This window comes from Scleropages formosus, chromosome 5, assembly GCF_900964775.1.
Source record: "Scleropages formosus chromosome 5, fSclFor1.1, whole genome shotgun sequence".
Classification (NCBI taxonomy): Eukaryota; Metazoa; Chordata; class Actinopteri; order Osteoglossiformes; family Osteoglossidae; genus Scleropages; species Scleropages formosus.
This window is the reverse complement of record NC_041810.1, coordinates 26,989,592-26,999,395: the sequence shown is the minus strand read 5'-3', so window position 1 is coordinate 26,999,395 and position 9,804 is coordinate 26,989,592. Positions and strand designations below refer to the sequence as shown.

Here is a 9,804-nt window from a genome sequence, read left to right as displayed (position 1 = left end):
CCATTTTACCATGAAAACTCTGTTTACTTACAGTAGTGTGTGTGTGTGTGTGTGTGTGTGTGTGTGTGTGTGTGTGTGTGTGTGTGTGTGTGTGTGTGTGTGTTAGAGGGTGGTTGGCCCAGCAGAGTTAATTAAATTTGACCATGCGGAACATTGCATGTTATGAGTGCCGAGAGCAGCACTGAGGCCTGAGTCACACCTTTCCCTCAGTCATCGGAGATGCTGCTCAAGGTATCTTTTAATTCTAAGCGCTTTGCTCAAGGGCACTACAGCGAGAGGAGGGATTTGAACCTGCGTCCTTCGGGTTCATTTACAAATGCTGTCAACTTGAACTTCTGCCAGCACCGAATGTAGCAGACTCACGCTTAGTGCTTTGAAAGGCTTTACTGCGGTAAACGGTTGGCCTGTGCCTGTTTTTGTGCTAATTATGATGTATGTATATTGTGTCTCTGGGCTCTGTTGCCCCTCAAGCTGAATCCATCAGGACAAACAGGGTAAAATGACTCGTCAAACTGGGGTTTCGATTTTTTTTTTTTCCCTCTTTCTCCCCCCCGCAGTTTTTCCAGCAGGTGGAAACAGCAGCTGTTTAAGCCCACAAATATGACGCAAATGTTCAAAATGAAGCAAATAACATTTTAGTAGAAACTGCAGCTGAACCTGTGAGTTAAAATTGATGTATGTTTACTTGACTGCACCCTTCAGCGGGGGGAGGCGGGGTTTCCCTGCTCTGACCCGGTGCCGCGTTTCGCCATTTGCATCTTCAGCTGGACGCCGAGCGGAGTCGTCGTCTCGAGCGCCGCTCCCTGAGTACTGTCCGCTGTCCTTGGGCTCCGAGTCCACAAACCTCACGGTCCTCCTGGGTCTCTGCGTTTGGAGAAACAAATGTGTGTTTCGGTCACAGCGTCTCCGACATCGACCTTTGACCTGGGATGTGTGGCAGGTGAGAGGGAAGAACCTGTTGGGCGATGCCACGCGGGTACCGAGCGATGGCGTCCCGCCAGCACTCCGCACGCTCACAGTGCTCCTCCCAGAGCTGCCGTCGGTATTCGGACTCGCGAGCCTTGATGCGCCGCAGGATGGCCTGGTTCTCCTGGGTCACCAGCAGAAACTCCTCTCTCCTCTTGGCTCCGTTCAAGCTGCAGGAGAAGAGCGGGTTCGACCGCGAGACGTTTCGATAAACCTCAGAAAAAAATTCGAGGTGTGACTACATATCACATACCCATTGCTGATGTGTATAAAACTCAGACCAATTTTTTTTTTTTTTTTTTCTGCATGATGAGTCTAAGGAGTTGTGGAATGTCTGAATGCCCTTTTGAAACTAAACAGGCAGTGCTTCCTGATCGCACCTCTGAAATGCTGCAGCCTTTGACCTTTTGCACTTTTTTTATGAATGCAGGCATATTTACAATTCTTTAGGGTGCTGCTTGTGTCGGTGTTGCCGTTACCCACCGCTGTTCATAAAAACATTTATTCATTTAGCAGACGCGTTTCTCCAAAGCGACGTACATCTCGTAGGAAATAGTTTGTGCATTACCTTAGGAGAAAGAAGCAGCTGCAGATGTGTGACTCTTAAGTACAGTTAGTTTCCTTCACCAAATGTACCAGCATTCATCATACAAGTAGCTGCATAAAACTTCACCAGAATATCACCTTCCTAGTAGTTTTTTTCGGTGATACATACAGTATAAACATTTACATTGTATTGCAGGAATGACTCTGTAGAGGATTGATCTGAGCAATTATACCCTACATGAACTGAAGAGATCAAAGCAAAAAAAGGAGGAAGAGAGAAAACAATTTCAAGAAAATATGAAAGATTAAAGACATGATTATTTTTATGAAATACAATGTTTATGTACTCGTGATCGTGATAAAATTTTCAATTAATTAATTTGTTCACTGTAACTGATGACAGCACAGAACAAAAGAGAAGGTGGAAATATATAGATACATCATACAGTACAGGGGTGCTGAACTGTACCTGCTTTTTATATTCTTTTACTTTTATCACGTACTAGTCATCGTATTACTCGTTGTATGTCTTGTATTATTTTCCTTTACTTATTATGGGGAGGGGGGGCGCGGTGGTGCAACGGATTTGGCCGGGTCTTGCTCTCTGGTGGGTCTTGTGTTGAAGTCCAGCTTGGAGTGCCTTGTGATGGACTGGCGTCCCGTCCAGGGTGTGTCCCCTCCCCCTCCAGCCTCGTGCTCTGTGTTGCCGGGTTAGGCTCCGGCTCACCGCGCCCCTGCTTGGGACAAGCGGTTTCAGCAAATGCATGTGTGTGTATTACTGGGAAGTGCATGCTGTGAAGAGTTCCAGAAGGCAGAATACCTGGGGAACTTGGTTATTTTCCGGGACTTAAGTAGCTCTTGTTTTAAGAATAAACTCACTGGTAAGTTTCAGGCTGTATCAAAAGATGTAACAGAGATAATAAAAGGTTAATGTATTTGGCAGGGCTGGTCGGTAGCACTGTCTCCGAAGTTTCAGAGGGATGGACACAAATCCTAGAATTCATGAATTTCATCATGCAGATCAGGTGTTTTCTAGCAGAAGCAGGTTGAGATGATATTTGAATCAAACACGTGTGGACCATAATTGGCCAACGTCATAATTTATGAGAAAAGAATTTTCATTTTGGTTTAACACAGCTATGGAGATGGAAAAATCTAAATTTTTATTGAGATTTTCTTGTGGCTGAGGGGACGTTCTCCCAGCGGGTTTGAAATAACATTTGCTCAGTAAATGGATCAAAACACCTGGAACAGCCTTATATTTCAAACAGACAGGATTAAAACCTGGTGACTGTGTACAAATGCATCAACAGAACTGCTCCTGGCTATTTACGGGACTTGATCAACTGGTACACCCCAGCCAGGCCCCTTCGCTCATCTACTTCTGCTCGCTTGGTGGTCCCGGGCACGAAAGGCGAAGCTCGGAGGATCTTGGTTCTGGGTCCGTTGTGGTGGAATGACCTTCCCGTCACTCAGAACTGCTGAAACTCTGTCTACATTCAAGAAGGGTCTGAAAACTCACCTCTTCCAGAACCACTTCACCCAAGATCTCTCCAGCTCATCTATGGTGTAACTGTTCATGCATCGTAACTCCCGAAGCATCCTCAGATACAACTTTAATTCAGCCACTACTCTGGTATTGTACTTGCTCATTTGCGCATCTTATAATATTTAAAAAAAAAAAAAACAAATGGTAGGAAGGTATCGGGATTTGTCTATCCTGTGTTTTGTGCACCTACTCAAACAATAAACCTTGGTGCAGCAAGCGGTAGGGAACAAACTAGGTTTGCTTGAGACTTTCATGTCTGCAGCTATGTCTCCTTCTCTCAATGTAATGCATAAATTGTACTTTTGCTGAGATGTACGTCGCTTTGGACAAAAGCGTCCGCTAAATTAATAAATGTCAATGTAAAACAATTTACGGTAGATCCGCAAAGCAGGCTGTCGAAAGGATCGTCTGAAAATGTGCTCGGACTCTTCCGCCGCGACGCGTCACCTTCGCTGGGGGTAGTGGTTCCTGTGATCGACGAGCCCGTTGGAGCAGGCGATGTGCGACAGCTTGGTGGACAAGATCCGATTGTCCCTCTCGATGACGGCCAGCCTCTCCTCCTCCAGCTAGTTCACAGGCACAACCAGCAGGTGGCACACTTATTAAAGAACAGCCGTTGTGACTGTGCGAATGTGGCTTTGAGGCTGGGGGGGGGGGGCTGTTTCTGGTCAGCTCGGCTTTTCGTGTCCGCCACAGAGAATGTGAATAACGGACCGAGACGCGCCCAGTTCCCCGGTGACCTGATGGCGTTCAAACGCAAGGAGAAGGATGGAGGACGGTGCTTTCAAGGTCTCGGTACGAGACGTGCACGCATGTCCACACACCTGGCGCTTTTTCAGCTTCAGCTGCACTTGGACTGGGGTCGGAGCTCCTTCGGTGTCCACCGCGGCTCTGGCCTCCCTTACCTGGGGGAACACGGCTCTTTGTATCCAACGGGAGCTGCAGCCCCCATGTGTTCACACTGGACCCCCGATTCCCCTGGGGCCCCTTCGCCTCTGTCCACTTACCTTGCTCCTGTGCTGCTCGTAGCTCTCCTGGTCCCACTTCTTCTGCAGGTACTTATTGGTACAGGGCTTCAGGGGCTGATAGGTTCTGTGCATCTTATCGCCGTCCCTCGCGCCGGCCTGTCTGCCTGGACCCCCAGCGGAGGCCTGGTCCCGGACCCCTGCCGACCACGGTTGCTATGGCGCCACCGATACTGGCTCGCTGGTGAGCTTCCCTCAGTTTGAGAGCTTAGGTGACAGTTAAATATTAATGCCAGCTCCTTGGTGACTTCAGGGGCACAGAGCACTTGTTTACAGGTTAAATTAAAGGAAGGATGGAACACGTTTAATGAACTGTGTGTTAGGATAGCCTAAGGGAACTACCGTCATTGAAATTGTTACTGTACGTTGAGGGAGTGATGTATCCTACAAATAAAATTTAGCATATATTATTATTATTATTATTATTATTATTATTATTATTATTATTATTATTATTTTCTATGAATGTTACTGACAGTATACCAATACTGTATGTTTTTAATCACAAATCCTCAGGTAAATCTATATTAATGATAGATAAATCCATTTTACAGTTTACTTTTATTTACTTTTATAATACGAATTTATTAAAGACGTATGTTCATTGGAGTTGTTTATCCGAACGTACACCGACATTTATAGTTTGCTATACACTAAAAGGAACTGTCAACAGGAATCACTGGAAGCAGTGGGAACCGACACTAAAAGGATCTTTTGCTCCCCGGACCAGTTCTGGTGAAGGAACGCTGTGCGCCGCAAAAACATAACTTCCGCAGTGAAGTGACGTATTTCCGCCGGCAGTCTAGCCGTCAGCTGTTGAGGCGCGATGGCGGATTCGCTGTGCAGTTGGTGTGTAAATCAGCTCAAGAGCGACTTCGGGTTGGATGTGAGCGACGACATCGTTCAGTAAGTTTGACAGGGTGACAACACCGTGTTCCGGAATATATATTGTGACAGGTCATTACCAGCTGCTCTTCGGTCGCCTTAGTTTCGAGTCGTGAACGTTCTCTCACTCACACAGTCACAGTGTGAGTGGAACGAAGGTGGTTCCTCACTCCTCTTCCGTTAGGTGCTCTTGCTAGTTGGTAAACATGGGCCACAATTGACAATTGCTCTTCTACACACAGACATTTTAGAATATATATATGTTTATATCATATATTACATATATATATTCTATATATTATAATTATAAATTATAATTACTAGTAGTTTATATGAACACTGAGGCTTTGACAAAACTTGGAGTGCAGGACACACAGGTGGGAGCGTCACTGGATATGTAAGCACACCTGACCTGTCGGGGGGGAACGACACGCAGGTACATCTTGTCCATTGACAACGCGGAGGAGATCGCCGAGTACGTCGGGGACTTGCTGCAGGGGACTGATGGCAAGAAGAAACAGTTCATCAACGAGCTCCTGGAGCGATGGCGCCAGTCGCGCAGACCGTCGCCAGGCAACGGCGGTTCGTGCCCCAAGAAGGGGGCTTTTCCAGGTAGAGAGTCATTTCCCAGCCGGGGCGGTCAGCAGTGTCGCGCACAGCAGCTGAACTTACTGTTTCCTCCCTGTGCAGAGGCCCCCGATGGGGCAAAGGACTCACTGAGGAAGTCCAAGCGGAAAGGGCGGAACAAGCAGGAAGTAACGCCCGTGACGGAACCGGAGCCGGAGCCAGAGGATGTCAAGACGCCCATTGATCTCTTGAAGGTGGGTTGTTTCTCAACCGTAACGGGACCGGAGCGCCGCGGAGAAGTGCTCACGCGCACTGCCTCTCCCCCTCCAGGCCCAGCAGGCACAGAAGGGCGCCGGTGTCTCCTCGGGGAAGAAGACGACCAAGTTTGTGAGCCTGTATGGCAAGGAGGGGCAGGATAGGCTGGCGGTCATGCTGCCGGGGCGCCACCCGTGCGATTGCCTGGCGCAGAAGCACCACCTGGTCAACAACTGCCTGACGTGCGGGCGCATCGTGTGCGAGCAGGAGGGTTCAGGGCCGTGCCTCTTCTGCGGCAGCTTGGTGAGGCCCCCGGAGATGCGAACACGCCTTGCACCCGGGCTCCGTCTTATCGTCTGTAAAGTGCACCCTAGCATATCTGTCGTCTTCATACCCCGGTGGGAGAACATGTCGAAACTTCTTAATACATTTAAAACCTTCCGCATGTTTTTAGTGGTTAGAGCTGCAGCCTTGCTGTCCAAGGACACGGGTTCGAATCCCAGCTCCTGCAGTAATACCCTTGAACAGAGTCCTTATCCCAAACTGATGGAGTTAAAAAATTACCCAACTGTATAAAATGGGTAAATCAGCAACTTAGTGTGCAAAGCAAACATTGTCAGTTGCTTTGGAAAAAAGATAAATATGTAAATATTGTAAATAATGTTACTGTGTGTTTGATGGACATGTTGACTTGTTGCACAAGTGGATATTGACTACGGATGAATGAATTTGGAGGTGTGCACCAAAGAGGAACAGGAGGTTCTGCAGCGCGACTCCAACAAAAGCCAGAAGCTGCGCAGGAAGCTCATGGGAGGTGAGACTGCGAAACAACTCGGCCGATGTCATCGGTGTGGACCAATCTGGGGGGCTTCGGCAGGCGATGTCACCGTGTAATGTCATCAGATCACGGGACGCCATCCGAGGCTGCGGAGAGGGAGCACCTGCCCTCGCAGGAAGCCCGGATGAAGGCCGGGTTGGAGAAGGCTGTGCAACACAAGGACAAGCTGCTGGAGTTCGACCGGAACAGGTGCGTGGAGTGTCATATAAAAATATAACTCCAGTGCCTGGTCACGTGCAGGTAAATTAGTGAATTTCTTTTCTGACACTCCCCACCCTCCCAGTGTGCGGCGCACTCAGGTGCTGGATGACGAGTCCGACTACTTTGCCACGGACTCGAACCAGTGGTTGTCGCAGATGGAGAGGGAGGCACTGCGGCGGCGGGAGGAGGAGCTTCGGCAGCTGCGCCACGCCTCCCGGCGGGACAGGAAGATCACCCTGGACTTTGCAGGCAGACGAGTGTTGGAGGAAGGCGCCAACCTGGGCCATTACTACAGGAAGTGAGAGCCGGGGGGTCACTTCTGGAGCACGTGTGTGTGTCGCTGGTCCTGGTTTCACTTCGTCAGGGAGTTCAGTGGGATTCTGGGGGAGCTGCGTGTCGCCCCGCCCGGTGCTGTATCTGACCCCCCAGCTTCTCCATCCTCTGCAGGTTTGATGAGGCTGTCCAGGCCGTCAAGGAGGGTTTTCTGACCGCGAGCCATGGTTCGAGCACGACCGAGGGCCGCCAACACCTGCGGGAACTGCTCAACCCCAACATTGCACATGTGGCACCAGTGGTGGGTAGGGGCACCTCGCTCATGTCTGGCCATGCCCAGCCCACGCCTGCGTAGAGATTGCATGTGTCCTGTGTTACAGTGGGTGGATGTGAGTAGCCATGGCGTCCCAAAGAAGCCCCCAGGGATGGAGTTAACAGCAGGTGCCGAGCGGACCAGGCTGCGGCTGCAGGACCCGGAGCTCCAGGAGATGGTGGATGGAGGCTGGTGTCTCAGCATGCACCAACCCTGGGCCTCACTGCTTGTCAAGGGCATTAAAAGGTACCACCAGGGGGGTGCAGTGGTTAAGGACCCAGCCTTGGAACCAGTGGGAAAAAAACTTCATTGCTGAGCACGATAGCGAATCAAGAGGAATGTGTACTGTGGTGTATGCCTAGTCCCTGAACTCCCTGGGTGCAGGAAGCTGAATGTGTGTGTGTGTGCGTGTTCCGCCTGCAGGGTGGAGGGCCGCACCTGGTACACCCCTCACCGCGGGCGTCTGTGGATCGCAGCCGCCGCCAAGAAGCCCACTCCCCAGGAGACCAGCCAAGTGGAGGCAATGTACCGCCAGCTCTACGGCAAAGGTATATACACCCTGTGTGTGCGTGCATGCCTGGTGACCACACACTCTCTCTACATCAGTGTGTGTCTGTCCCCCAGAGCTCCAGTTCCCCAAGGAGTACCCTACAGGCTGCCTGCTGGGGTGTGTCGACCTCGTGGACTGTCTTCCCCAGGAGCAGTATAGGGAGCAGGTTGGTGCCCTCTGGCAGTGACACACGCACACACACACAGCTGTCTTGTCACATTAGCTGTGCCAGAAATGCTCTTTTTTTCCTTGTACTTCCAGACAGTGATGAAAGCAGTGCTCTGTAAAACTGCCCTCATTTGCACAGGTCATGTTGCACTTGCTTGTTTATCCTTCACCAGGAGGGGGCGCACTGAAACTATCTTATCATTTTACGATTACGTGACCCTTCTCTCCAAAGTGACTTACAGTGTTAAACTACCTACAATTATTTACCCATTTATACAGCTGGGTAATGTTACTGGAGCAATTTTAGGGTAAGTAACTTGCTCAAGAGTATTACAGCCAGAGGTGGGAATCAACCTTTAGGTCCAAAGGCAACAGCACTAACCAGCACACTACCAGCTGTCCCTGTTTTACCCACCAACCGAGTTCCTGTGGATGGTGCCTCTCTTCACGTCTTTCTTTCTCTCATTCCTGCAGTTCCCCAACACATGCGAGGAGTCTGCATCGTCCTTCGTGTTTGTATGCACAAACCCCCAGGAGCTGCTCATTAAGTTCCCCATGAAAGGGAAGCACAAGATCTGTAGGTTCCAGCTGCCACACACACACAGTGGTTTCAACAGTGTGGCATGTAGTGTGTGTACACTGTGGACTGGAACAGCGCTCCTGTAATACTCATTCTCAGACAGGGCTCACATCCACAGACTAGTTAGTGAGTGTCTGCTGCACTGGTGACTCAGCGCTTCTCCAGCTGCCTTTAGGGCTCTGTTCTCAATTCCTTCTGGGATTTGAACCGGAGGCACCATATGCACCACCCACCCTACCGGGCAGGGATAACGGTCCTAAGGGGAATGCTGTACACACCACAGCTGGCAGTCAGCAAGTGTCCTCACCTTACTGACCACATTTGTGTCCAGGTTCTCCAACGGGCTCCTTTAACGCCTCGTCTTTCTCTCTCTTTCAGGGAAGCTGGACAGTGTGTATCACCAAGGGGCCAAGAAGGGTTTGATGGCTCCCCCAGCCGTGTGACACTGTGTGACCGGGACCAGATGGGATCAGAGTGGTCCGTCCGTGTGGGGAGGGTCATGGTGTTTCCGGTTCCTCCCGGGTTGGAATGCTTTCATTGAACAGTCACTCACCGCTTTTACTGGCTGGAGAGAATAATGAGCATCCTGCAAATGAATGTCAACGAGAATGTTTCTGGTGGAATTCTGTTTGACAACAACAAAAACATGAAAATGTAAATAAACTGTATTGAGAAGTTTCATATGTCTCTAGTGTCCCCATGATGAGTGTTAAGCACCACCCTCTTCCTCCTGGTCTCTCCCTACCACTGTGCTCTTCCTGCAGCAGTGCCCTGTGGAGCTTTACCAGGTTCACGGCGGTGCAATGGAGGGTCCAGTGTGCTGTACCCCCCTGCTGTGGGGTGTGTGATTAGTTGACTGGAGCGGTTGGTGGCGCTGAGCATCACCAGTGGAGTCTGATGTGGCCCAACCAGCTGCTTATTACTCTATCCAGCTGACGGTTTGAAGTGAACCGTGTTTACGGACCAAAACAACGTCTGTCACCTGGTGTCACATCTGCACATTATGGTCTGTTCTTCTGTACCCATCTGTTCAAGGGAAGCAGGTTCACCACCATCACAGTTCAACTTCACCGCCCCAGGTCTTCCCA

The 9,804-nt window shown here is 50.1% G+C and overlaps 2 protein-coding genes across 4 annotated transcripts; one reads left to right on the top strand and one right to left on the bottom strand.

The window, feature by feature from the left end:
- Positions 1-681: 681 nt before the first annotated feature.
- Positions 682-4,238, bottom strand: LOC108942169 (uncharacterized protein CFAP97D1). The gene is made up of 5 exons (XM_018765312.1): positions 4,069-4,238; positions 3,886-3,966; positions 3,509-3,627; positions 956-1,136; positions 682-864 (listed from the first exon to the last, which is right to left on the bottom strand). The coding sequence occupies exons 1-5, from the start codon at positions 4,159-4,161 to the stop codon at positions 682-684; spliced, it is 657 nt and encodes a 218-aa protein (XP_018620828.1). The 5' UTR covers positions 4,162-4,238.
- A 648-nt stretch (positions 4,239-4,886) lies between these two features.
- On the top strand, positions 4,887-9,425 carry trip4 (thyroid hormone receptor interactor 4). Of its 3 annotated transcripts, XM_018765357.2 has the most exons (13): positions 4,887-4,992; positions 5,408-5,583; positions 5,662-5,792; positions 5,869-6,096; positions 6,529-6,607; positions 6,697-6,820; positions 6,915-7,130; positions 7,280-7,406; positions 7,486-7,664; positions 7,842-7,966; positions 8,043-8,134; positions 8,611-8,713; positions 9,095-9,425. In XM_018765357.2, exons 1-13 carry the CDS (start codon positions 4,913-4,915, stop codon positions 9,157-9,159), a joined length of 1,725 nt encoding a protein of 574 aa, XP_018620873.2. In that variant the 5' UTR covers positions 4,887-4,912; the 3' UTR covers positions 9,160-9,425. The 3 variants fall into 3 exon arrangements, with proteins under 3 accessions (XP_018620873.2, XP_018620874.2, XP_018620872.2); XM_018765358.2 differs by lacking the exon at positions 8,611-8,713; XM_018765356.2 differs by having other exon boundaries at positions 8,611-9,172.
- Positions 9,426-9,804: the final 379 nt, after the last annotated feature.